The 27,882-nt window shown below is 43.6% G+C and overlaps 2 protein-coding genes across 9 annotated transcripts in view; one reads left to right on the top strand and one right to left on the bottom strand.

Annotated features, from left to right (window-relative positions):
- Window positions 1-17,730, top strand: part of RREB1 (ras responsive element binding protein 1) — a 124,639-nt gene extending 106,909 nt beyond the window's left edge. For 5 of the 6 annotated variants that reach the window (XM_017808438.1, XM_017808440.1, XM_017808441.1 and 2 more), the window contains 2 exons: window positions 10,283-11,029; window positions 14,032-17,730. In XM_017808438.1, the coding sequence (XP_017663927.1) occupies window positions 10,283-11,029; window positions 14,032-14,537 (1,253 nt within the window). In that variant the 3' untranslated portion in view covers window positions 14,538-17,730. The remainder of the gene's footprint in view (window positions 1-10,282; window positions 11,030-14,031) is intronic. The other variant, XM_017808444.1, reaches the window with a different exon arrangement.
- Window positions 17,669-27,882, bottom strand: part of SSR1 (signal sequence receptor subunit 1) — a 24,608-nt gene continuing 14,394 nt past the window's right edge. For 2 of the 3 annotated variants that reach the window (XM_017808449.1, XM_017808450.1), the window contains 2 exons: window positions 18,813-18,872; window positions 17,669-18,497 (listed from right to left, as the gene is read on the bottom strand). In XM_017808449.1, coding sequence (XP_017663938.1) covers window positions 18,473-18,497; window positions 18,813-18,872 — 85 coding nt within the window. In that variant the 3' untranslated portion in view covers window positions 17,669-18,472. Of the gene's footprint in view, window positions 18,498-18,812; window positions 18,873-25,038; window positions 25,061-27,882 lie in introns of those variants that run through there. The other variant, XM_017808451.1, reaches the window with a different exon arrangement.

Consider the following 27,882-nt stretch of genomic DNA (forward strand, 5'->3'; position numbering starts at 1 on the left):
TGCAGGAAACAGAGAAAATGGCTTTTTTTAATTATCTTTTTTGTGCCTTCAAAGGTGACATTTTTGGAAAGCAGTCTGGTTTCCACTTGGGAATAGCATTGCAACTTGGGGTGGGAGGATTGGAGTTTGCACAGTAAGCAGAATTTATGTTTGGGTTTTGAGATGTCCAACTAGTACGGCTGTGTGGAAAGAAGAATATTTTGTTTGTTGCAAATATTGATCTGTATAACAAATATTTGGTTGATACAAAACTTTTAAAGGCTGAAAAGATGAGAAAATTGTGACCTGGGATGCAGGTTGAGTTTCAAATAATTAATCCTCAGCTAGTCCTGTCATTTCATGCTTGAAAAGAAATGTGGAAAGGAATTGGGCTATTGTGAAGCAAAAGGGTTTCTGCTCAACTTTGAAGTTTTGTATTTGCATTGTGAATGAAGCCAGATAAAAGTGCAAAAAGTGATGTTATTTGTAACCATAAATTTATGATTGACTTAGCAGGCATTCTAAAAAGTAAGAGTGACTTGAAAGACTACAAAAAGCAGTGCCATGATGCATCTAAAAAGTTGTGTTGACGCTGGAAGAAAATTAAGGGAAAGAAGCAGCTCCCAAGGTGTCTGCAAGATACGGGGAATCCCTGGTATGAGTTGAGATTTTAACTCGAACAGAACCAGCTTTCAGAAGATTAAAGTGAGAGAGATACCCACAATGTTGTATCAAAGAGGCTGCTGGCTGTGGCAGGGGGTTGAGTGGTGTGTGTGTGTGTGTTTTCAGAGGTTTTGGGTGGGAGGTGGGAGGTGTGACAAGAGCTGATCTCGTTTTACGAGTAACTATCCTCTCAATCTCTTTCTTCATCACAAGGATGTCTTGCAGAATTGCTTTCCTCATTTCATTTCATGATCCTGGTTTTTCTTTCAACTTCTGTGCTCAGTCCCTTCCTGTGTTCTAGTCATTTAAATGAATTACAGACATGAAAAACTTTCTCCTGGGGGGAAGTAATTGATATGGGTCTTGATCCACTGAAGTCAGTGGAAAGATGCCCTGTGGCTCTGATGGAAGTCTATAAATGTCTATCACACAGGTGATAGACATTTATGGAGAGGCTTTTGAGGTGCTTACAGTCAGGATATTGTGGTTGGTCACCAAGCAGTAATGGGGGTAAAGGAAGAAAAACCAGTGAGGTTTCTTATTACACACTGGGAGGGACAGATAGACATACATTTTATCTTGTGTCAGGCCAGAAGCCCTTCCCCTGTCAAAAATGTGGTGGTGTCTTTTCTACCGAATATAACAGAATTTGCATAAACCTGGAGTTGCCAGCTGCTACCTGAGGAGAAATGTGCTTATCCCCAGTCTAAGGAAGAGGATGCTGGATCTCACAGCGGCACATGCAGTTTTTCCCGGCTGTTCAGAATAGCAAGGCCAAGTTGTATTTAGTCGGACTGAAGGCTGCAGACAAGCAAAGTGTAAGGATGTGAGAAGTGCCCTGCCACGGAGGGCAGGTACTCTTGTCTCCAGTGGTAGCAGTAGGATGTGCTGTTTAGTGTGAGCTGTGGACCCAGCCACTTCCTCCTGTTCCTCTTAACTCCATCAGCATCCACAACTGGTTCATTAGGGTTGTGTGTTCGAGAGCACATACCTGCCTGCTCCCTTTATTACCTATTTATGGAGCTGCTGTCTGCAAGTCCCTCTGATTGCTTTCTGAGCCTGTTGATGCAGTCTGGCTTTAATTTGGCTGCTGCTGCAGGCCACACCAGTAATCCTGGAGAGATATCAGCGATGGCTCTGAGTCCTCCTGCCTGAATGTACCTGCCAGTAACATATTTAGCATCACATAGGCATGTTTTAGATTGTTTTACTTTGTATTAGTCTGCACTGGAGCTTGCCTGCCATCATATTGCCCCCTCTGTCTTGACAATTAGTAGCAAAAGAAATTGACTGATCATACAAGGCTTTGTTGTAGGCAGGTGAGTGGCATTTAGCTAGAAAGGAGAAGCTGACACAAATCCAAAGGTGAGCGCAGTCACTCAGGGTTTTAGTGTGCTGACCAAATGGGATGAGTGCAAGAAGGAAACTCAGCAGATGGTGGTACATGTCTCTTGCCTGAAAAGTGTTTGCACAAGGGAGCTGTTGCTGTAAGGTGTTCACACCTCCAGTACAGACACGGTCACTTAGTGTTGCTCAGAGTTGGTTTCACGGGATAATTGTTGAAGTAACAAACCTAAAAGCGGCAAGAAGTTGGCTCTGTGCATCAGGGTAGTTAAAATTACAAATGAGTTATTACCCTCAACCTCAGGGTAGCTGCTGATCAGATTGCACAAAAATGAGCACAGGATTTTCTTCTTACATCTCCATGCACCAGTTTGTTTGGGAAAGTCTGCTGTCTTTCCACTCTCTCTGATCCTCTCTTCTTCTTTTAATACAGCAGGTTGTCTTGCAGTGATTCAAATGTGGTAATACAGGTCTCAGTACTAGTCTGGCATTACAATCTGCCATGCTGGGGACCTGTTACGACATGATTTGATCTTGCCTATCATGAAGAGACTAAGTTGCCTTGTTACCATGTTAACAGCCTGTAACTTCACAGGGCTGTAGCTTGGTACCTGGGGTGTCACGTGGGCTCATCCTGCCTGTGCAGACAACAGATGGCTACAGCATGAGAGAGGAAGACTCATGTTATGACATGATCCCCTCACAGAACAAAAGTCTGCAGAAAGGGCTCTGAAAGTGCTCACCTCTGACAATTCTCATGACAGAATGAAACTGAAATGTTCTACTTGAGTCAGTTGAAGGCTTACTTTATAGTCAGCGAGATCCTAATGCAGTTCAGCTGGTCGATGGGATGAGGAGACAAGCATTTCTAAAGCCACTCAGATGAGCACTGGAGCAGCACGTAGGATGGGTAGGACCTTGGTGGAACGTAGATGTTGTTCTTAGCAGCTGGCACTGGGCTGATCAGAGTGGTTCAACCTGCCCCAGCAGACAGAGCCTTGGGCCATGGTTGGATAACACAAAGCACTTCTTGGCCACACTGGCTCAACCTGTTCCCAACTGTTCATCCCTGCAGCTGTAGCTGACCCAGCTGCTCAAAAAAATTAAAAGGGCAAGGAGAGGGACTGGCAGTTGTGAGGTCAGTTCCCGGATCTGGCTGGTGGTACAGCCCTAAAAGAGCACATTGATGCAGCTGGGGTGTGGAGCTGGCAGCATGTCCTGGGAGGCGCAAGGGATAGATGCTGTTGAAGTTGGCTTTGCTGTCAAATGTTTTGTGTCTTCAAATTGCAGCTTTGGACAGCAATATCCTGGTGAGCCCATATCCTATAGTGTACACTAAGTTATCACATGCACTTTATAGCACAGCTTAGCATTTATAACTGGCTTGACCAAGTGGTACTTAATCATGGTCCAAAATCATTCAACAGCTTTGCACTTGTGGTCTCCTGCTATTGGCCAAGAAAAACGGATTTCCAAGTCTGTGGAAGTAAATTAACTATTTGAAACTGTGGCTTAGTTTAAAATGTGGTGATTTCTCTTTTTGTGCTGGCTTTAAAAAGTAGGAAGGTAGCATGCTCAGGCTCACATGCAGAGTCCTTGTGAGGACCGTTCTCTGTCCTTGGACGTGAATAATCATCTGGATTTCACTGTACACCAGAAGGAAAGGGAATGAATGATGTTTGGTCAGCCATAAATGAAGAAAAGCTTTAAGATGAGGTGTAAGACAGGAAGTGCAATTCAATATAGTGTCACTGGGAACAAGTTTATAGAGGGTTTCTTTTGGTCTTGTTTTAAACCAAAACAATAACAAGATGGTGATTTTGAATAGGATTCAGAGATGAGGAGGCTGTGTAAGTGATGGGGCTTCCACAGATCCTTGCTACATGGAGAGGAAAGGAATGGTCTAAAGCACCTGAAGCAAACTGAGGACATCTTGCCTGGCTCACAGTAGTCAGACCAGGGGAGAACTGTACTGGCAGAGAGGCTTACAAGGAAACTGTGGAGCGACTTAATGAATTGCCCACTTTCATCGTATTAAAGCAGCCCTGACTTTGTCTCCTTAGGGCTTTCTGAATGCTCCCTTCTTGCAACAAAATGCAGCTAACAGAGAAGAGGTGTGGGATGGGAATGGGGTAAGGTATTATCTCTTACGTAATAGAGAAAAAGACTTTGCTAAGGAAAGATCCCTTTCGTAAAGGGGTTTGCCTCTAGTGTGAGAGGATCGAACACAACTGCTCTGTGCTAAATAGGCAAATATTTACAAAGTAAGTATACTTGACAGTGAGCTTTCCAATTGGCATTTAGCAGAATTCATCTTTGCTCTAGATATCTGCCACTCTGTGATCCCTCCAGAAATCATGTGAGCCCTGGGTATAGTGGGGGACTTCTTCCAAACTGTTCTAGCTGTTTGTACCTCTGAACTACATTTGTGGGTATTTCCTAGAGGACAAAGGGCTTAAAACTATTTTTTCAATGTGAGGCAAAGTTTAACAGCTGCTTCAGAGCCACAGCTCAGAGTAAAGCAAGAGCTGCTTGCCACTGGGGCTTGGCCCAAGTGCTGGAGCTGTTGTATGGAGGATACTGAGGAAATGGTGTATAGCTTCCTTATTGTATTGTCGGCTCTGCATCAGACTGCCTTTCTGCTGAACGGTGGAAATCACCATATTAATAATAAAGAAATAAATTCATATTTCACCATAAGCTGAAAGTGTGGGGTTCCCCCCTGCCCCCCACTCCCTTCAGTGCAGATTTCTCCTTGGTAGGTGCAGTCAGAGCTAGTCCTGAAAACTTTTCTTTATGACTTCAGCTGCTCTCTTGAAGGTACTGGGGAATCATACGTTGTATCAAAGGCAAAAAGTGTTTTTTCCCAGAACTGGTTTTCTCCTTTTCCCCCAGATATATTCAGTTCCATTTACTGTAAATAGTCCTTTTCTGTCTTGAATGTTTTCATGTCAAAAGGCATGCAGGTACGACCGAAGTTCTCTCAACTGCGGGCTGATTAAATATTTAACTTGCGTGTGTGCGTGTGATGTAATGAAGGTGGCTAAATTTTAGTGTTTAGAGTGTTTACAATAAAAATGGACAGAGATAACGCCCAAAAATTTGCAAGTTGACTCTGCAGGTCAAAAAGATGTTTTCCAGTTCGTGGGTGGAAGTAGAAGCAGCGTTATGTGAGTGGTTCCAGAAAATGCCAAATTTGCTAGAACTGCTACCACCTAGTGGTGGCTGCCTCCATTGTAAAATATAAGACTAGCTGGAGTTATTTCAGTTAATGTAGGGAAAATATTATATCATCGGCTCATCTGACTGATAATGCCAACTGTTTGTACAATATCCATTTCCAGTGCTCTATCTGCTCCAGTTTTGAGGATTATTTATGTGATGTGTTTCCTAACACTTCTCTTGGGATGTCAGGAATGTTTGTCAATAAACACTTGCTTTAGCCACAAAATAGTTTTCATTACACCCTGTTTAATCTAATAACTCCTTAGCGTCTCAGGTTCTACTGCCTATTCCAGTGTATTTCCACGAAAACAGAAAAACAAGGGAAAAAGTCAAACCAGCAATCTCCCCACCTTGATCTGTATCTGCCCTTTAGCTGAAATTTTCCACATTTGGCATCTCTCTTCGTCATTTGGTTTGTGTATGCAGGAAAGCAGTTTCCTCCTCTTTCTTTTTTTTACCACCTATAAAAGATTAAGCAGATTCTTCTGACTGGGCTGACCAAAGACTGCAACTTGAATTGTAAATACACTTTAGCAAAACAGTCTTTTCTTTCCACAGTTTGAAGGAAAAATTATTTTGGCTACAACTATATAGTGGTTTCTTTCATGCAAGCAGAAAAGTTTTTGGATTCTCAGATTGAGTCCTTGAGGTTTTGCTTATGAATACATCTCATGAGAAGTTCTTTTTTTCCCAGGAGCTGATGAGGCAGCAGCTGTTACCAGTGGTTGTTTTGTGTTGCCTTCTTCCGTACATGCTTACCTCCCAGCTCTTCTCCTCTGTCTTCCTTACCTTGTGCATCTTTTTTGACTCTGCTGTCAGAATTGACATCATCAAATAGCATCACCTTCTTATTGTCATTTTGAAGGAGTGACACAAACTGGTTGTCCATGACAAGGTAATGTATTCTGCTCCCACAGTTGCTGAAGAAGTGGTGGTAGGTGGGAGCCTTGGCAAGTGGACTTCTCCACTCTTGTCCTCTTGATTCACCGAGTGTAAATATGTGTGGGTAACAAATGGACCAGAAAGCATTTTACAGCCTCAGTAAGTGAAAGATGTGACACGGCCGAAAGAAACGGCAGGCCTTTCACATGCATCCTGTTTCCTTCACTACCTGGAATCAAGTGACTGCTCTGCAACATAAATCAGCAAAATTCTGGATATGATATTCCATCTGAGAGGAGCTTGGCCTCGTTGGGGGGATGTTTGCCCAGATCTGAAGGCTCAGTCAAAATCCTCCTCCTTGTGTAAGATACAAGCCTGTTGGAGTTCTATGACCAGTAGGGTTTCTGTTGCTGCAGATAGACATGTAAGTGGGAAAAAAACTTAGTGTAGGCCAGGCCTAACCTCTGCTGGAGGGGGCGAAGCAGCTGCCAGTGCAGGACTACCCTTGCAGCTATCCTTTGCACTGCAGGAGAAATCCCACACCAGACCTGACACAATTGTCTTCACGACTGTTTACCACACACCTTCACAGCTCCCCTGCTGCTATTCTAGTCCATCGGAAGCAGAGCTGGGCTGATTCTCACCCATCCCCGGGCAATCAAGATTTGTGCAGAGCAGCTCACTTTTTCACCAGCTGCAAAACTAACTGCACAGGTTGGGGATAACTACAGAGCAGCTCAGCTAGTGAGGAACTACCACTTTACATGAAGTACATGCATGAAGCTTTGTAAGGGGCCTGTGACACTCCTTGACAAAGCAGACAGCACGTCTGGTTTGTGCAGGTAAGAAGGAAGAGTGCTCCCCCAAGCACGAACGCATGTCAACATGTTCCTGGCTACATCGCTACCTGAGTTTTGAATGTCTTCCTTCAGGGGTGCTGGGCCAGCTTCAGAAGAGAAAACCTGTGTACATCTGTTTTCCCAGGATCTGCAGTGGTCTGTGCCCTTTGTGAAGGCACATTGTTTAAACAAGAGTTTGTTTTTCTTGATGTCAACTTCATCTGTTTGCCTGTGCTAGTAAGGCAGCATCACTTACCTGTGGACCACCTATCCCTTGAAGCGTTATCTCTTGTGCAGGAAAATGCAATTGCAGGCCAGCCATGGGAAGGGACCCAGGGCACAGAGGAGAGGCAAGGAGGAGACAGAGTTCGAGTACAGTTCACTGAAGAATGAATATACTATAAGAAAAATAATATATTTTTGGAAATACTGGAAGCAGAAGAAGAAAAAGGGAAAAGTTGGAAAATCATACATAATATATGACATGTTGAATGTAAAAGCTGGGACTTTTGTATGGAGAGTTTTAAGACATACTGGTTTTGGCTTGCTCTTACTTGAGTGATTCCAGTGGATATTCTTACTCACTTTGCTCATGATATTTCCTTTTGAAAAACCAGGAAAAAACTTACTCTTCATCCATTGTCTTCTGTTTGGTCAGTAAAGAGTTACAGAATATCTCTCTGGGTACAATAAAAGAGGAGCTTTCTCTCATCTCAGTTTCCTTGTGCTCTTCACTCATCTCCATCCTAACAGCTCACATGGTTTCCTGCCCCATTCCCTAATGAACCCCCTCTATGCTGTGCTTGCAGCCTTTCTTTGGCCTAACACACATCCCGTCAGGGGAGCATTTCCTGACCTTGGGGGGATGAGATGGGGCAGCCCATATCTGCCAGGAGGTGCCCCTCACTTTGCTGAGGGGGAGCAGTGATGGCAAGGGTATAGCACCTGGTTTAGGTGCTTTCTGTTGATGTCACTTCAAGGTCTTCATGCCTCAGATCCACTTTGCTGTCCTATTTTTGTCTCTGTCCATCTTCCACTGGCAACCAAAGGCAGCTGTGTTGTTTCCCTTCCCTCCTGCCCCTAACCTGAAGGGAGCATGATTACAGGATCACTTTAGTGCAACATAAACCTGTGCTCTGGTGAAAAAGACCCTGTATGAACATTAGGGCCATGCAAGGGCTGGGGTGGGAGTGGGTAGCCAAGGAAAGACAAAGACCCTTCCCGCAGCAGCAGGGAGTCACATCTTTTGCCTTTAATCCTTCCTTTCATCCCTGCTCATGGGCCAAAGTGAGACACTGCTGGGAGAGCCAGATGTGCTCGTGGAAGAAGACAGCAGGCAGGAACCCATGGCCATGCTTCCTTTTTAAACATCTTCCCTGTGTTGATATGGCCTGGGTTTGGCTTCTGGGCTCACTCCCTTGCCTGTACTGACAGTTGTGAGACCTGGCTACCTACATGTAACCAGGAGCACCACACATGGGCCTGGCTTCTCAGTCATGCCTGGCTCCCATTTCTCTGGGTCGTGGAGCAGTGCTTCCCCTTAATTATTGTGCATTGGCATTTCAGCTTGATTTTTAGAAGTGACCTCTTTTTTTTTTTTAATAATAGCTAATTTTTTTCTTTTTTTGCTTTAATATAGCCAAGAGATAATCAGCAAGTCAAAACACAGAATTCAAATGGAGATTCATAGGGCACTTGTAGGTGACCTCTGTTTTCAGATGCCCCCATCCTCAAATTCTCTAGCGTTATACACAGATTATGGCTTGCTTGCGTGTTTTAATGGGCAGATAATTAGATGAGCCATGAACTTTGTGGAAGGCTTTTGTGTAATCCACTGTCTGTGTAAACAGATCTGTTTTGATTAAAAGGTGAGATTATTTTTTTTGACAGGTCACTTCTCCCCCTTCCACCCCCCCAAGAAAAAGCATATCAACGATTATGCACTTTTAAGTGATTGTTCACTATCACTGGAAACACTGCTGCACTTTGACATTTGTTTAATGGCCATTTATTTTCACTAGTGCGAGGAGATGGGGTCAGTGCAAGTCATGTTGCAAGATTAGGTTCATACTAATAAGTGCCTGAGAACTATCTTCTTATCTTCTGTCATTACTCTTTTCTTATGAAAAAAACCCTGTGATAGGAAATCTAGGCAATTTGGGGACAAGCCCATGTTGTACTTTTTCAAACAAAGAACTTAAACTGCTCTTCTAAAGTTTCTAAATCCCTGTAGTTACTCAGCAGCTCTCTGGGCTTGCAGATGAATGTTGAAATGTCTGTTAGGTTGTGGGCTTCCTTGGCTGCGTGCTGTCAACAAGAAGGAGGTGGGGTGGAGGAGTTAAAGCAAAGGGAAGTTTCAGCTTTCAGAAAGCACAGCTTGCAAAGTTCGTGTCCTGGAACAGTTGCTGGAAAGTGGCACTGGGGATGCGGTTACTTGCCATGCATCATCATCAGCTTTGGCCTCCAGAGCCAATCAGTTTATTTCCTATTTACAAGTACACTATTTGTGTAGAGCTTGGAGGGGGTACAGCTCCAGCCCTCTGTCCTCCTTAAGCACCTTATCTGTTTTAATTTTTTGGACATTTGTTATGTCTTCAGCAACATTAATGCTACAGACCAGTAAGAAGCAGAGGACATCATTAAGGATCACCTCCTAAGTGATTTTTGCCTTCTTGTTGGGGTAATTGTGAAACAGCAAAGAGTGCTGCCCGTTACTGCCCCTTGGCTTTGTGTTTTGGTTCCAAGTGGCATATCAGAGACCCAGGTGTGGATGAACTGCATCTTTCACTTTTATGGTGTATACCCAAGTTTTAAAACAACTTCTGTGTTACTGCCTGCACTAACCTCTAGCATTTAATTGTACCAGTTGGTTCCTATGAAAAGCATTTCCTGCTACACATAAATTAGTTTGATTAATATGTGAGTGTATATTACTTTGATCTGTGTCCATATTTTTCATACACAAGTTTATTAATAATATATCCATGTGTCTCGGGAACAGTATTTGTGATAGTAGTGACCTCAGCTCTTCTTTGGTGTCTCAGTATTTTGTGTTCTCTGGTAAAAGTGATTATATTTTAAAATGATTTCAAGAAACTGCCAAGATTGTGGGTGTATTTTGGAAAAGAAAGCATTTTGTTACAGATTTTGTATCATCATGTTATTTGGGTTCTGTGATGTTTTGATCTCTTTTCAGCTTTAAGTTACTGGCCTCGGTCACAGATAAGAGAAACATACGTTTGGATGCTTGATCAGAAGCAATGCTTGTGGGTCCATGTGAAGCCTTTCCGCTGGTAGTTGGGAATTATCGGAGAGCATCCCGCTGAAAGTTTCTCTCTGTTTCCTTGCAGACAGCCAGGCTGATGCAGAGACGGTAGCTACAGGAAACAAAGTCTTGAACCTGACCTACTGCGAGAAGGAGCAGTCAGAGGAAATGACAGAGCTACCAGAGAGTGAGTGCGGCCCCAAGGAGGAGCAAAAGGCTGACTCCCTTCTGGCAGAAGAGGATGCTGAAGAAAAAGTGGATGGATATGAAGAGGGCCCTGAGGAAGATTCTGTAAGTAACAAAAGTCTTGACCTCAATTTTGCCAGCAAATTAATGGACTTCAAGCTGGCAGAGAGTGACCAGGGCGCAGGCAGCAGTTCTCAGACTGAAAGGAAACATGCCTGTGACATTTGTGGCAAAACCTTCAAGTTTGCTGGCACTCTTAGCCGTCACAAAAAGGCCCACATTCGTGAGGACAGAAAGGATGAAAGGAGCAGTGAGGATGAAAGCAAAAGCATTCAGGATGATGCAGGAGCTCCCTCGATGCAGGACTCTGGTCTTGAGCAGGAAGAGTCTCCGTTGGACTTGAAGGTAGTGGAGTCTCCTGTGGACTGTGAGGCAACAGGAAAGGAGAATGAAGAGAGCGAAAGCATCTCTGAGGGGGAAGGCACAGAGAGAAAGTCCACTGAGAAGAGCAGTGATGACAAAAAACCAAAGACTGATGGGGCTAAGAGTACTGCAAAAGCAGACAAAAGAAAGAAAGTCTGTACTGTGTGCAACAAGCGTTTCTGGTCTCTGCAAGATCTGACGCGACATATGCGGTCTCATACAGGTAAGAGGAGGCTTGAGAGCAGAGCAGAACGTGAGCAAGTCTGCCACCAGACTGAGGCATCTGCTCTGTAGGTGCACAGTGGCTGCTAGCACTTGAGGTTGGAGACACTGCTTTTAGTCCTATAGTATCTGCAAGGTGTCTTCTGTGCCCCAATCCCCCATGCTGCATACAAAGCCTATGAGAGAGCAGGAATTGCCACCACTGTCTTATCTTCAATTCCCAAACTTTTTCCCAATGCTTGCTTGCAGAGTTTAGAGGTGAGGGCAAGTATGGAGATCCCTGGGAAGTTGTTCTGTCCAGCTTCTGACTCCCTTCTTACCATGCCATGTGTATGTGGCTTTACCTCTTCCCAATATTTTGACAAGCAGTGGAGAAACGTGTGAGTATGTGATAAGACTTGATCTCGAGAGTGGAAGTTTAGAGAGAGAGAGAGATAGCCTGGTTTTGTCTGATTATCTGAGCCTAATATGGGAAACGTGCTGGTGATCTGCGTGACCTGCTGCTTGGTTGAAAGGCAAAGCTACAGAGGGCACTTGGGCAGGGAAGGTGGAACACGGGTAGTAAAAACGTTTGTCTGATGACTTGACAGGGCAGTGGGATTGCTTTTTGTGATACACAGATTGCAGCAGTGCCTTGCAAATGAGGTGAAGCTATGAGCCAGCTCAAAGGTGAATTAATCATTCATCCTTATTAATGCATCCTTATTAGTTATGTATTTTACCTGCTAGTGAGCTGCTCTGATGTGGGAAAACTAATGTAGTTTGACATTTTGTATCTTTTGAAGGTGCTCTCTGCTGAAGACAAGATCTTCGAGATTAACAAAATATTTGTTCTGTAATTGATAGAAATTTTTAGTAAACAGCACCAAAGAGTAGAGCCTGAACTAGACTGCAACCCTTCTAAATCATAAATATTGACCAATTGAGTGCAAAATTGATCTGTTTTCTTCTGGCATTGAGCCACAAGTAAAACAGGGGACAGGTCCTATTCTCGTGCCTATTTTCATACTAGTGTAGAAGCTTTGGGAAATGTTAATATCTAAACTACTGAGCTTTATCCCCAGATGACGTGTACCCGTGGAGATTCCCATACTCTCTGTTTTAATTGTTTTCATTGCATGCTGAGTTATGTGGGCCTTGTCAGGATGTTTCTTTCCTAATTTTTTCTCTTTCTTATTTGACACTGAAGGATGTTTTAGCATAGAATAGATGTGGAATAGGAACCTGAGACAGCGCTTTCTTCAAATTTAATAAATGTAAATACCACCGACCCCCACTGTCAGATCAATGTATTTTCAGACAAGGATTTTGCACCGATATCGTGGGTTGACTCTCCTCCTTCTCTCCTTCCCCCTTGTTCAGGTTGCACATTACTTATACTTCAGTTTAAGTGTATGGGTTTTTTAAAGATAACTGTAAGGTTTTGGAGTTTGCTTATTCAGAGGTGGAATGTTTGGGACATGCTGAAGTGTGCAAGAAACCTCTGCCTTCCTACTGCACGCCAGTTGAGCTGGAAATTTTTTTCCGTTCTCTCAGTGCAAGCTGCTTCCCAGCAAGTAGCTGTGAGATGCTCTGGTGCTGCTGGCCCAAGCACAGGGTGAGCCACAGTGCTGCATCAGCCACACTCAAGTGCCAGATGGGCAAAGGCTTTTGGCTGAAAATGCTCCGGGAGAGCTCTACCCTCCCTTGATAGCAGGTGCCTGAGCAGAGCACTGGAGAGAAGCATTTCTAAGGAGCATCAGGCTTCCCAGGGACGACACAACGTACTTGCACATTTAAGCCAGTCCCCTGAAGTTTGTACTGGGTTTTCTTTTAGTGATCCCAAGCATTATTACAAGTGAGTAATGAGCCATAGGTGCCTTGTTCTAATCGTCATTGGCCCAAGATAGTGTCTTGAGGGAATTGCAGCACTGAAAACTCTTTAAGAGGTGTAGTTGGAAAGAGCGGATGGGTTGGGGAGTTGGAGTTGGAAAGGAAAGGATGGGACCTTCAGTCAGGGCACTATGTTTGGTTGGGACTTGAGGCAAATTTTGTCTGTGGGGCTGTGACCGCTTTGTTTTCCAGTGAGTTCATGCTTAGGAAAGTATTCAAGCATCTGAGGTGCAAAAAGCAGCTCTGAGATCGCAGCAATCTACCTGATTACGGCAGAGAATGCCTGCAGATGCTCTGCAGCTTAAGATGGCAAAATAAGAGGAAGAATTTTGTCCCGCAAGTAGCATTTCTGGAATGTCTGAGAAGAGGGTTTTTTAGGGGTTTCACATGTCACAGCTGTCCTGAAGCACTCGTGGGCTGACGAACACCAGCAGCTCTGTAAATAACATCCCAAGGCAGGCATTTTTCACTTGGTCAGTAAATTTTGACCACCTCTACCAGGCACATCCCATGTCTCACAAATGCCTGACTAGTCTAGGTCCTTTAGCTGTTCTGTGTCCATTTTGGAACGTGGTGATACTGTCTTCTGCTTCACAGAAAGAGGAGGGGCTGTTGTGGCAAGGGTAATTCCTGACAGCCTGTCTTCAACGTCAGTGATTAACTTGCACATTTCATCTTCACCCATCTGTCAGCATCTAAGAGAGAGGGAGATGATTTCTCATGTGCTGTTGACCACAGTTACCTGGGCTGTATCCTCATCCTTCCATCCAGAGGTTGACTGAAAACTTCTTCCAGAAAAATTGCACACTAAATTCAACAGGATGCTAATGAGCACCTGGTGCTTATAGTCTTCCTCCCTCCTTAGTTCAGGGCCTTGCCAAGCTTGTAGCTGTCTCAAGACACGTAGTTTTGATTTTTCTTTTGTGCCATAGGCAATGTATCTGTATTCCTGCGTGCACTCCATCAGCTAGCTTGCTAGAACAGAAGCAAAATATCAGCATAAATGTGACATCCATGTTTGATATGGGTACTGAATTTACAAAGGGCAGAGCGTTTTACACTGCTTGAAAGAAGAGTTTCAAGGCGCATTTGTGACCTTACAGCTGATTTTGTCTTTTAATTCTCTTCTAGGTGAGAGACCTTACAAGTGTCAAACCTGTGAACGGACCTTCACTCTGAAGCACAGCCTGGTTCGTCACCAGCGCATACACCAGAAAGTCAAAAATGCCCGAAACCACGGGAAGGAGAGTGACAAGGAGGAGACCCAGTCGAGGTGTGGAGAAGACAGTGAAAATGAGTCCAATCACAGTGGCGCCAACCCCATCTCAGAAAACGAGTGCGACTCCGCGGGGGCTGTCGGTAGCCATACACCCCTCATGGGAAGCCGAAATGAGTCCCTGGCTGGCATGGTCATGGATTCCCCCTGCGGAGAGGAGAGGAGCGGCACCTGCCTCATGGAGCCCACCAAGAGCGCACAGAAACAGACCGCAAAAGATCAGGAACCTCGGGGTGGCTCCGAGCACGAGAGGCCCTCAGGTTTCATTCAAGACTTGCTGGAGATGCACAACACACCATCTCCCATGAATCACATCCTTGCCCCTGCAGACAGTGCACCTCAGCTCTTGGGGGTTGAATGACTTGCTAGGAGGTTGGACCCATCCCAGCAGGCTAACTGAAGCCAGCAGAGCAAGGTTTCTGGAGTCTCATTTTGGAAGAGCGACCTACAGCTATGGGGAGAGTATGGCAAACGACGCGGTGCCATATGCCTTTCAGTATAATAATGCAAGAGACTACAGTATATACTGATTTGAGTGCCTTACTACTTTATTAGATCTTTTGGTATTATAGATTTTTTTCAAAAATGATTTTAATATTTTAAAGAATTATTTGGAGAGGACCCTTTTTCATTTAAGCATTAATGTTACCTTTTGTATTGGTGTGTGTGAGCTTGTTCTTGTATATCTGTGATAGTCGCTGTGTTTGTTCTCTGAGCTGGAAATGGGGGCAGTGGGGTGGGAGGCCCTTGGATACCACAGCCAATAACTGGAAGAAAAATGATGTGAATTTCATATGAAATAGTCAGAGGAGATGCAGAGGAGATGTTGATTTATTGTTTTTTCTCAGTAGATGTTCTTGCATTTGCCACACGGTGGAGCATTAAGCCTGTTCGAGGCCTGAACAACGTGGCAGTTGAAGGTGTTCAAAGTGGTTCAAGCCAAAAGCAATGAATTTCAACCTCACGCTTGTTTCCACTTTTCAGCATTAGAAATGGTCTTCTGAATCCTAGGGGTTTTTTCTGGCCGTCATGAACTGAGCATGTGTACAGAGAGGAGTTACATAGCAACGTAACCTATGGAAATTATGCACCTGCTGTTACATATGTTTGATTTGCTTCAGTATATTATTATTATTATTTTATTATTATTTTATAAATCCATCAGTTCGCTCGTCTCTGCAGTCAGCAGAAACCAATGGGCAATATTTGCCCACAGAGATGCGTAGCGCAGCTTGGATCCCCTCTCCAAGTGTTTTTGACTTAACGCTTTCACCAGCTCCTCCTCCTCCTCCTCCTCCTCCTCCTGCTCCTCCTCTTCCTCCTCCTCCTGTGTTGCAGCTCTTCCACTGTACTTTAAATGAAACCCTTCCTCTGACCAGAGAGTCAAGTGGAGGCCAGCGAGGTATCGTCCCACCTGTGCAGGGGTACATCTCACTCGTGGTGGGGTGTGAGTGTGTGCGTGTGGGTGCGTGTGTGCGTATCAGAGGAGAGGTGTGCAAGGACGGGGCCACGCCAGGCCCCTCCAAGTGCGTGAGAAAGGCACTGCGAGTGCTGGATTAGTCTTGTTGCAATCACATTGGTGATAGCGTGTGTTACTTAAAGAGCAAAGTTATTCCGTCTTCCAGTTGAAAGCAAGAGAGAAATGCGAGCCTTACCCTCATCTTGCTACTGTCACGTTCTAGAGCAAGAAAATACTACTGGTAATAAAACTACAGATATACGACATGTTAAAAATAAATAAAATAAATTAAAAAAAAAATTAAATTCTTCCTGAGATTTTGGGGTTGATGCTTGAAGACTTAAGGTGTGCGTCTAAATTTCATATCAGTACTTTAACCCCTTTAATGCTGGCAGCTGGAATTTCTCTGTATGGCTCCTGTTGCCGGCAACAGGTGACACTCTGGCCACCAATATTGAAGGGGTTAAGTGAAATGTATCCTACTGTAGCTGCGCATTTTTAGGAGTGCACAGCATTTTTGTTGTCCTTGTTGTTGTTGTCGTCGTTATTGTTGTTTGTTAATTGTCCTTCAGTCATGACCTCTGGGACAGACAGAGCCATAATAGCATTGCCGGAGCCTCACTGTGCTATTCCACCACTGCAGCCCAGCCCAGCCCAGCCCGCACTGTGACCCTCCCTCCTTCCCCCCGCAGAATTGCTTTTCCTGCTCTCACCAGACATGGAGGAAGAGGGCCTCGAACCCAGTCTATATTATATAATATATATATCTATATATATCTATCTATATATTAAAATTCTCGTAAAATTTCTGGAGACTGAAATCTCACTGTCCAGAATTGAGAGGAAGAGAAGCGTTCTTGAGTAATATTCTTGCAAATAGAATAAGAAAAAATGGTTGAGGTATATGTGATTTCTATTTTTTTGTGGTTGATTTTTTTTTTTTAATTTTTAAATAGGGATGTTTGAACCAGTTCTGAAACGAAGCTAATGCCAGATATAGATAAACCAATCACAACCAGTGATTCATTTGAAACTCTACCCAGGTGCATTCTACTTAATTAAAATCAGTTCATGCATCCCTTAAATTGTTATTACTATTATAATTATAATTATTATTATTATTATTATTATTTTGGGTATTTTTTGGTTTTTGTCATTTGGTTTTTTTGTTTGTTTATTTTGGGTTTTTTTGTTTTGTTTTTTTTTTGCAACTCTCCACACTAAACTGCGCAATACTGTGGGGGAGAAGCCATTACTAAACTATATGCTGCAGAACAATGTAGCAAGTAATTAATTCCCAGCATCCTGCCGGGACATCTGCTAGCAATAATCACTATTGATTTAAAGCTTTATTTAGCCTTTATCTATATCCTAGTAGAGTATAAGGTCTTGCCACATTTTATTGACATTTTTATTAGTTGAGTTTGACTGAGAACTGTTGCTGTTGTTGGGATTTTTTTTTGTTTCCCCTCCTCCCCCAATATTAAACTGTGAAATTTATAATGTGTTTAAACTATGGGTGAATCTTAGGCTTTAGTTTGCATGTTCAGCTAATTTGTCTCTATATGATTTTTGTTTGAATCTTTTTATTTTTTTCCTCTCTCAGGGCTTTTACAAAAAACAAAACAAAACAAAAAAAAAATCTTCTAAAATGCTTTTTCCTGAGTTGCAATGGACTTAACATGGAGATAATTCAATCACTACATTAAGCACTTGACTGTGAAAGCGCAAAGAAAAATAAACAAAGGAAAAAAAAAGAGAGAACCTTGTTTGAGGCTGTTGTGAAATAACTTTCGGGGGCTATGTGACAGTCTGATTCCATTTTCAGAATGATTCATCATCTTCTCTCTCTCTGTGTCTTTTTTCTCTCTTCTCTCTCTCCACGAAGGAATTTTAATCCTAGTGATTTCATCCCATGCAGGAAACAGTAATAAATGTGTAGAATTCATATTTTTCTAAAGGGAACTTAAACTGCTGCTACGAATTGTGTACAAGACTGGTTTATGCCACATGAACAGAGAATCACACATTTGTTTTGGTACTTTTATTCCTCTTTTTATTCAGTTGTACAGTACTTCCAAATTCAAAATAAAAAGTAAAACTTGTTCTGTATCAAACCATCTAAGCAATAAAATGTTATATTTAAAAATTATAGGTTATGAAATGGACGTGGCTCTTCTTGTGGGTTTGTTGTAACTTGCTCTCAGACTTAGTTCTGCTGGAGGATGATGTACAAGCCAGAGCTTATCTGTGCCAGTAGCATCAGCATTTCTCTTCCTTCGGTTGATCTGAGTTTGAGTTGCAGATGATTGCAGCACTCTGAAAATGCATGTTCCTTTTGACCACCATTTTCTAGTAGTCAAGCCCCTTTGAAATGCTGCTTTTCTCCTGGTGTAGTTCCTCAACAGAGCAGCCGAATACAACAGGAAAGTACTTTGATGCTGATTTTCCTGCGTAGGTGGGTCAGGGTTCTCTTTCCTTTTTTTTACTAATTGTAGCCCCATGGTCACATAAGTGAGTGTCCTTCCAGCTGTGGTGATTAACACTATATCAGTTACTTTCTGTATAAATTAAGTAGGTTTCTGCCACTGTAATATTTTTCTTGCATAAGTGTTTATGGTTGTGAACTCTTCGGGATGTGTTCAAAAGCCACGTGCATACGTCACAAAGAGAGAAAGCCTTTGTTTTAGCTTGTCAGAGCTGCCTTAGTTGCATTTTATATGCCTTCCTATAAATAAAATGCCTTTCACAGGACAGTGAGCCAAAGAATCATCTGAGTTGTGTATCCAGCTCTGGAGGCCAGGGAATTGCAGTGAAGCTGAAGCATCCCCATCTTCCTAAGTCCTGCTGCGATGGCTCTTTCTGGCGGAGAATTGAACCAGGTTCAGAATGAGAGAGACAGACTTGGGGTGAACTGCTGCTGCTTTCCTCCCTCAAGCCTCCTGCACGTTCCTGACAGATGTCAAAATTCCTCAGCACTTCCTCTGGTGAGGAGCTGGTCCCTCCTCCCTTAAGAGGGCCAGGTTCAAAGAAAAGCAGTCAGCTCTGCCCCAAACCGAGGATACCTGATGAAGTGGGGCTCTGTGAATGCTCTCTGGGTGGGCTGAGGGGGTGGAGGCATGATTTCTGAGGGAGGAAACCAGCAGAAAATAAATCTTCCCTCTCCCACCCACTGACCTGTGTCTCCTCTCCTCACGTGAGACTGATGGGAAGCTTGCATCCAAGTGGAGTGGGGACCTGTCAGGAGGTGTAAAATCAAATGGGATGAGTTTATGTGGCTAGGAAGCGACTGTGACTAGTTACTTATGAAATAGATGACTTAGAAAGCACTTGGTTCTTGGCCATGGAAGGGTATAATTGCTGTGCCCAGCCCTTTTCTCCTTCTACCTCAATTTGCAGTGACTATTCACAAGTTGGGTATTTCCCTGCTCTTCTTGCCTTTGACAGGTAGCACACTGCAGGGCCAGCTGAACTTTGCTCCTTGCTGGCATTTCCCTTTCCCTCTTTCTGCCTCCACTCCTCCCCACACCAACTCCAGCAGCAGATGTGGCCTGAAACATCAGGTTAACAGAGAGGTGGGGAGGTGGTAGTGGTGTCTCTGTGTGCTTCCTCCAACTTGCTGATTCCTTATCTCATTCCCTAAAGATTTTTTCCCCACTGTGTTTAACGGTAAAGCTGCAGGCTAAATCTCCACATGGACAGAGAGTGGCGTAGCCCCTGTGTTGTGGATCTGTCTCACAGCAGTGCCTCAGGCCAGGCATGGAGGCCACACACTTAGCCCAGAGCATTAAGGTTTGGGGAAGATGTAAGTCCTGTGCCACCACAGGGATGCCTTGGCAGCGAGGGGCACCAGGAGAGTGAGGTTTTTTCCCAAGTGTGGAGTATGAAGCTGTGGGCTGTGGGAATGGGCTGGACATAGCAGGACTGGGTTAAAACTGGCTGTCCCAAAGCAAGATGCAGACCCTGGTTGGAGCATCTTTTGCATCTTTGCTGCTACTGAATTGCAAACAGGTAAAGAGAAAGGAATAAAGGTATTTGTTTTCCATTATCCAGCTGTCAAAAAGTAGCCAGAATCTGAGGGATGGGAGGGCTGAATGCCTACACCAACATCTTCAGAAAGTGAGTACAATCAGAAATAATTTGCTGTTGACACTTAACATGGTGTTTTGGCCTGTTCTGTTGAAAAAAAGCCTTTCTCAAACAAAATCAGTCACAATTCAACTAACAAAGGTGGCAAGGGGTAAAAGTTTACTTGAAACATTTCCTTCTTTGCAAGTCTCTGGTTTGGGGAGTCACAAATGCTGTATTCTTTAGGCCTTTGTGTAGAGTTACAGTGGGATTGAAAATGTCACTTTTAGAAACCCTGAGGCTTAGGACTACCTGTAAAAGGGAGACAAGACCCCAGCACAGAATAATCGGCACTTTCTGTATGTCATTCTAACTGGTGCCATTTTTTATCACCCACTCTGACAGAACATCTCTTAACTGCTGGACTGTGCAAAAAGAGGCCGCGCCAGCATTTCCAAGAACCTGAGTACTGGAGTACCCAACGTCAGGGAGGGAAGTGAGTATAACCTGTACAATGCACCAGCATGTTCTGGTGTCATGGGTCACCTGAGCCTCCAGCCAAGGAGCTGCATAAAATATTTTCCCCCCTATTCCCCTTCCTTGGCACTAACTGTAATCACCTGTGCAAGGGAGGGGCTGTGCTGCAACAGCGAAAGGGGCAATGAGGGAGATGCTGGGTTTTGTGCTCCGATCTGTTTAAATAAAGGAATTGACTTGGGGGATTTTGAAAACCTCCTTAATGCTAGGGAGGAGCTGAATGTTTCATGAAAAATGGTCCAAGGTTTGGAGAAGAGGAAAATGTGTGTGTAGGAAAAGGTATGTATCTCGCCTAAGTGGGATGGCATGATCTGACTGGTATCTGCATCTTGGATTGCCTGTGCGGTGTCTGACCTGGGGATGTGAGCGGTCGCCTGGCTGTGTGTGCACTGCAGGTTGGTGGCATATCACCACTTCCCTGTGGTGACCCCTGGACTTTGAGTCCTGGGTGTGCTCTGGAGTTCCTGGGTTTGGCCTCCAGCCCCACACTGGAGTTGTGCTCCTTGCTCCATGTCCTCACATGCACACACAGGGAACAGGGGAAACAAACATTCAGGAGCATATTGTCACTGTCTGGAAACCAGTGACTGCAGCTACCTGCAGATTTGCTGCTGGATTTCCCTAGTCTTTGGAAATTAGTGCCATGCTGGATCACAGGATTAGAGAAAATGGAAATATCTCTAAAATGACAGGAGATTCAGCACAGCTGGGGTTCCTGAGCCAACAACTCTGCTGAGTGAGTGTATGGTCACAGCCTGTTCCTCTCGTTTTGAAGAACATTAACAGGAAAAGTGGTTTGTTCATGGAGCCCCATCTAGTATGTCTGAAGCATGTCCTGCAGATGCACAGACTTGCACTCAGCAAGTTCATACCTCTTGGCCTTTCTCAATATGACCTCAATGGTGTCTTTCCTAGTCCCCTCAGCTGAGGACTGTGTATTGGGAATGCAGTTTGAGATGATTTAGCCCCTTCTCAACAATCCTGAAAGGATGATTTATACCAAGTAAGCCCAAGGTGTTTCTCCCACACGTTGAGTGGGTGTCAGACACAAGTGGTGTGTGCCCTTAGCCCTAGGACAAGTGAGGGACTCATTCATCTAGTGGTACTCATGTGTTTGCTTGGGAACTATTAGAGGACTGGGATGGGAGCACAACATAGGGAGGAGTGCTCTGGGACAGAATTATTTAGGATGTCTCACCAGCTGCACCTCTACAGGTGCGAAAGCTGCAAGAGCACCATCCCTGTGTGCTGCCAGGACCCATCAGTGGCTTCACCTGGGCAGGGAGGCCTATTTAAAGCAAGGGATGGGGTGAAGGTTAGGTTGTGGGTAAGAGTGTTGTGTTTGTGAGCAGCAGCATGTTCAGCACTGTAAAAAGACATTTATGAAACTGTTTTTCCAGAAATACCTTGTTTTAAAAAGGAAATTAAGTGCTTTAATACTTGGGAGAAATACAGTGGAGAGTCAAAGGGCAGCTGGCCTGCTCCAAGACAGCAGTGAAGACACTGCTGGCAGCAGTCTGCTGGAAGGTTACTGAACAGAATGGGATATAGGAGCATCTGCCTTGATGTTGATATATGCAAGTGTCACCTCAGGTAAGTGGCATATAACCTGCACACACATGCCAGTGTGTTAATGGGGTGCCACACAGACAAAAAACTTGATTGGTTTCTCTATGGAAATTAAAACCTTCAGGGTATTGCTAGGTAAGGTGCCAAGATGCCTTCATTTCAGGACACATCTGAAATCACCCTGTAGAGGTGAAATTAAATGGAGTTGAGAAATATTGTTGAGGCTTTCCTAAAATTCTAGTATTGCCTCCTACCTTCAGTTCTCAAGTCCCCCCTCAGCCTAAAAAAAGACTCTCACAAAAGGGAAGCAGTTTTTTTCATATATTAAACAGTAGTAAGTGGGAAGACTCCTCTGGCTCACCCAACCTCACTGAGTAATGCAGTAAACGTAGCAATCCTCTGAGTAGTAGGAACTGAAAATAGCTTTCTTCTTTGCTGTGCTAGTTTATTTCTCCTGTGCCAGATTTGTCTCTTGTTTGTCAGGGAAAACTGCCAGGAGTGTATGAGGAAACTCTGGACGATGGGTGTTTGGAATACGCTGTTGTGAAAGCGCCTGAACTTCTGTAGAGCCTTTCAGCAGAGGGTTGTGAAGCAGCTTACGAACATCAGTTAATGGGAGGCTGTAAATAAGAGAAATCTGCTGGAGAAAAGGCTTTTCATCGTGAAAGGCCTGATCTGTTTTCATAATCTCGGAGGCAGAGGTTAATGCAGTAAAGGACAGCACGGCTATGGGCTGACTTTCCGTCGGTAATTTTTAGCCTGTAACCACACGTGGAGCGCAGCCGTGCTGCTCATAAAAATGTGTGAAGGTTAGGACAAAATGTCAGCCAGAGGGTCGGTAGCTCTACTACAGGGCATGATCTGAGCAGCTGGGGCATGAGGAACAGCAAAACGTGCCTCTTGGCAGCAAATGTGCAAAGAAATGGTCCCTCCTGAGTGTGCGCACACAGCACTATCAGCCCCTGCCTCCAGACAGGGAGTGGGTGCAGGAACAAGGTCAGTTATGTTTGGGTAACTAAAGCAATTGATTTGTTAAGCTTCCTCCCATCTCCTGATCCTACAGAGAATGACAGCCCAGGTTTGTTTTAAATGAGCAGCATCTGACTTCTAATGAATCTGCACCCAAAAGAAATATTTGTATCTTATTTTTGGGTGATGGTAGTGCTACTTGTGAGATGTAGGCTTGCTTTGACCAGTATTTCTCCCAAGTATTTGCAACTCAAGCTTTACCACATGACCTGTGCTTGGGAATGGGAAGGTGACCAGGTAAAACCTGGTTCTAGACAAAAAATATAACCTTCATCATTGCTGTTTTCTTCTAATTCTAGTGAAGCGCAGCCCTACTTGATGCACAGGGCTCCTAGGGAGCAGCTGGGGAGGAGGTGGCACATGGCCTCCCATGTTCTACCACATGCGCTGCTGCTGAGTGGGATCCAATATTCCTGGATTTGCACACTATGCCAGAAAGTCTTTTTGGTGGCAGGATGTTTAACACCATTTCATCTGCTGCCTTCAAGGTGCCTGTGTGACTGAGGCTTCAAGGTTACATGTATCAGGTCCATTGTACTCCACAGTCAGAGAAAATCAGAGTATCAACCTGCCTGCATATACACAGCAGTCTGTGAAGTCTGCACCACAGCACAGCAAGTTTGATTTCTGAGCTCGTGTCTAGACCACTATCTGTCAGTATCTTTTGGAGTTAAAACCACAGGGGCTTTCTAGCACAGCTACCTGAGACACAGAGCCTCTTAGAAAACGAGCTTGTAGGTGAGGGAAAGAGAGGGATCTGGAGAACTGAGCAACATGTGCACCTCGTGGTAACATGTTCTGGCACAGGCTGCAGAGCCACACGCTGCCTTTAATGCATTTGGCTATTACTTTTTGGTGAGTGCACCTCTTTGACAGTTTTGAACTCCTTTTCTAAAAGAAAAGTCTTTAGCAGCTGTAAAACACCTGCTTAAAAATGAACATACTTAATTTGAACAACACTTAATTAAAAGCGATAGCAGCTTCTCCCCCAGTTCCTTCCAGCAGTGTTTTACTGAACTACAGCTGAGGGATGTTTTGCAGTTTGTTAGCAGATCCCCGATGGCAAGTAGTTATTTCCACTGTAGAGAATCAGTGACGTCTGGGTTGGTGCAATTCTATAAATTCGGCAAAATAGGAATGAGAGGCGATGGCCCTTGGGGATTGTCACAGAAAGAAATGAGTAACTACAAGGAGCGCTGCACCTAACTAATGGAACAGTAAGTGACACTCAGTGAGATGCTTTAAACGGGAGCAGACTGAGTTCAGTCTCAAGAGGACCTTGAGGGAACCTATCACACTACTAATACATTGGAGAGGAGTGTAGCATAGTTTTTAAAATACAAGCTAAATCCTCTTTCATGCACCAGCGTTCCTGTGGTGTCTAACAGCAAGATGTGCTTCCTGGTTTCCAGCTTGCTTGCAGCAGCAACAAGTTAGAATTAAGAGGGCAAAATGTCATTTTCAGCTGTGAGAAATTAATTCCACTCTCCATGAATGAAGCACTATTACAAAAAACCAAGCATTTATTCTTAACTACTGGCTCTAAAGAAAATGTTGCACTCCATGATCAAGTGTTTTTAGGGTATTTAAACTTGCTTCTAAATATAACCTGTTATTTTGGTGACAGTGTTTGCCACACTGTATGTAACAGTCATCAGGCACTATTTAAATTCTAGCATTTCCTTTGCACTGGAAACCTGCAATAGGGTATTTTAAGACTTTCCTCCTTGCTAAAGAAAACAGTGTGTTCTTTCTTTCCTTCTCTCTTAAAAACTTAGGGGTGGAAAACTTGCCAGCTGTGGCTGGGATCAAGCATGCTGTCCTAGCAAGGTTGTGTCCCCTGCTTGCTTCTGCAGTCCTGTGGATCCAGGCTCAGGCAAGGAAGCTGCTTTAGTGTTCTGAACAGTCTGGGCTCTTTGATCCAGTCTTCATGGAAAAGCTGAATGAGAACCTCTTTTTATCTGACTGTGGTCAAGGTGCATATGGGGTTAAAAGGTCCAATTTAATCCAACTCTAACCACGGGAAACCTGACTGTGGAACCAGCACCAAGACAGCAGGTGGCAGAGGCAGTGTGTATGCCGCATCCCTATAAACCTTGCCTCTGCAACACCTTGCACTCACACTGCAGGTGGCTACAGTCCTGATGTTTTCTGGAAGCAAATGCAAGACACAACCACTTACAGCTTTTCTGACTTCAAGCTTCACATCTGACAATTATTTTCTGAAAAGCACAGAAAAATATATTGCTCAGATTTACTCTAGTGACCAAGATACAGCAAGGAATGATTAAGAAAGGCTAGACACAGTTGCTCTAACCCACCCATGTAGATGCTGCTCTTTGAGAAGGGGCTAAAGCTCTCTTGTACTTGTCTGTTATGAGGAGCAGTTGTCACAGGCTTGGGAGATCCCTCAGCTGGCAGATTTGGGTATTGCTGGCTGTAATAATTTCCATCTAGTGAACCCAGTACTGTATTTTATTTCCAAGGTAAAGGCTTTAATCCCACATGCTTCATCAAGCAGCTTCACGTCTATGAAAATTACACTGTGTAGCTCCATCCAGGCCCTGCAGGGAAGGACCGAACCTTCTTTACTAGAATATACACTGAGATCATCTTGAAAATCTCCCTTAGTCACACAATTGTCAGAATAAGTACATCACCTCCAAGCATTCTCTTTGCTGTGTGAAAGAGCCAGCTCTTAAGTGGCGGTTTCATTTTGTGAATTTAAGTGGCAGAGGGAAAACTCAGTTAAGGTAGGACAAGTTGTGGTTTCTATGTCAGCTGAACAGACAGAGAGGGAGGAGGAAAGGCAAATTAAGTTTCAGCTTTTCCTCATCAGTTACAGGACTGCGATGTTGTAAAGCTGAAATATTACTGCATCTTGGCTAATATAAATTTATAGCCAAGACTACTAATGTGAGGGGACAGAAAAGACAGGCAGATAGATAGACTGCAATAACTGGTTTAGAAAGAAGAGATACCAAGATGAGATCTTAAAAACCTATCTTGATTTTTTCAGGGAAAGATGAGGCAGGCTTCAAATTTCAGAGTTATTTTTATGTCTTCTCGGACCTAAAAATACACCAACACATCTGCTTTTAATTTTTTCCTTATTTACCCACAGATACAGTTCACAAATACAGGAGGAGTCCCAGCATCCTTTATTTTTAAGCCGTTTTTGTCAGCTTTTTTCCCCAGCAAGTCTTACCTTGTTCTGTTTGGATACAATACACCTGCTGGAACTGCTACTGTCAGAATTACTGCCTGGAACATCATGTTTGTTTGGTCAGATAACAGTATTCATGGAAAAGCCATAAGGATTTGGCCTTATTAAAACCTTGTGCTTTAAGCACCTTTAAGCATCTTAACAAATCCTTTTTCCGCTACCTTGGTTTAACAGGAGGTTATTCCTTCTAGAAATGTAGGGGACTATGGCTCAGTTTTAACAGATGAGGATTCAAGAACTTACTGAACATTTTCCCAGAGCCCTCCCTCATTCTTATAAAGAATTCTAATCTTAATTATGAGTCCACTGTCCAAAACAGACTATTTGCTCAATATTATTTCCATCCCAACTACACTTGTAGAAAGCAGCTTTTTAAGAATAGTATTTTTTCCACGCTTTGCATATTTGCAAATACAGGTTGCTTACCAAGGAAAAGGCCTTTTTTTGGTGCCATACTCATGCTTTATTAAAAAAAGAAAAAAAGCTACACAATGCTAAGAAAAAAAAATCAAGTGTAATTTACAAAAACCTGCAGCTGTTTTAAAGAGATCTGATCTCACCTATAAATGGAAGTCAGCAGGTAAAAACCTAAATGTTAATTTAACACTTCAGTTGCAGTACATCTGAACTTAATCATCCAAAACAATCAGTCATTCTTAAACTGACTGTTGATTGTAGCTACACAAACAATCATCTGTATCAATTGATTAAAAAAAGTCACTGGGAAAATTGAAAAGATAAATGGAAAAATGCCAGAAGAATGTTACTTAGCCCGCCCATAAGCCTTTGCAGAAAACAGGAGATCTTTCTGGCTTTGCTCTCCTCTGTAAGTTAATTGCGATTCCTCTGTGAATTTTAGAAATGTCTAAGTGCAAAGCTGCTGAGTTCTGTTCAGTGAGGGGACTGCACTGGTACAGTATGGATCTATGTATGCAATTGCCAGCAAGCTACACTAGTGCTATGTCTTACTATCTCCATGGAAGCATATTGTGCAAGTCTCAAATAACTTCAAAACACTCTTGAAACAGCCCTTGTGTCACTCCTATGAGGTAGGCAGTGTCCTTCCTTTGGAGGAGAAAAGAGAACAGACTCTTTACTGCTCAGTACATCAGGCACACTGAAAAATGGGACAACCAGCTCACATTTGGCTTCCCTGCTACTTCCCTGAATTCAGAGCTTTCACCTGCAACATTTTGTTTAGCACCATGCATTCCAGAAATAATCGGTGAACGATAACTTTGATTATACCTGTTCCAAGCTAAGGAAGAGCTTCAGCGTAACTCTTTAAACAAGCACTACCATCACTAGTCTGCAATTTAATAATTTTGTACATGAAGAATTAAGGTGATGCTTCAATCCTTTAGTCTGACAGCAGCCACTCTTCTTTCTCAGATTAAATAATACTGGGAAAAAATGAACTGCTGTCATGAAGCAGACAGCATACAGAGGGCTACAAGTATCCCATGCAGTTCAAATGTAGCTCAATTAATGCTTTGTAGACATGAACTCTAAAGCAGTTTTTCTTACCCCAAGTGTGGAATTGTTAAGTCTGTACAATTTTTTTGAGTAAGTTAAGGAGCTGTGAGAAAGAAATTAATAGTGGTCCTTCACTCTAAGGCCATAGTTTATGTGCTGTCTAAAACCACTTTAACATCTCTTACTAATTAGGAAGAAACTCTAGCCCACATCTTTTACAGTTCTCACTGTGAAACTTTCTCAAAACCTCACAGGAGCAGTGGTGTGGCAGTGTACTAAGCCAGCTGAATAGTGGTGAGAATGCTAGATTATAATAATGCTTATGCTGCCACATGGAAAGGG

The sequence above is a fragment of the Lepidothrix coronata genome, unplaced genomic scaffold, assembly GCF_001604755.1.
Source record: "Lepidothrix coronata isolate B3197 unplaced genomic scaffold, Lepidothrix_coronata-1.0 Scaffold23, whole genome shotgun sequence".
In the NCBI taxonomy this organism is placed as follows: Eukaryota; Metazoa; Chordata; class Aves; order Passeriformes; family Pipridae; genus Lepidothrix; species Lepidothrix coronata.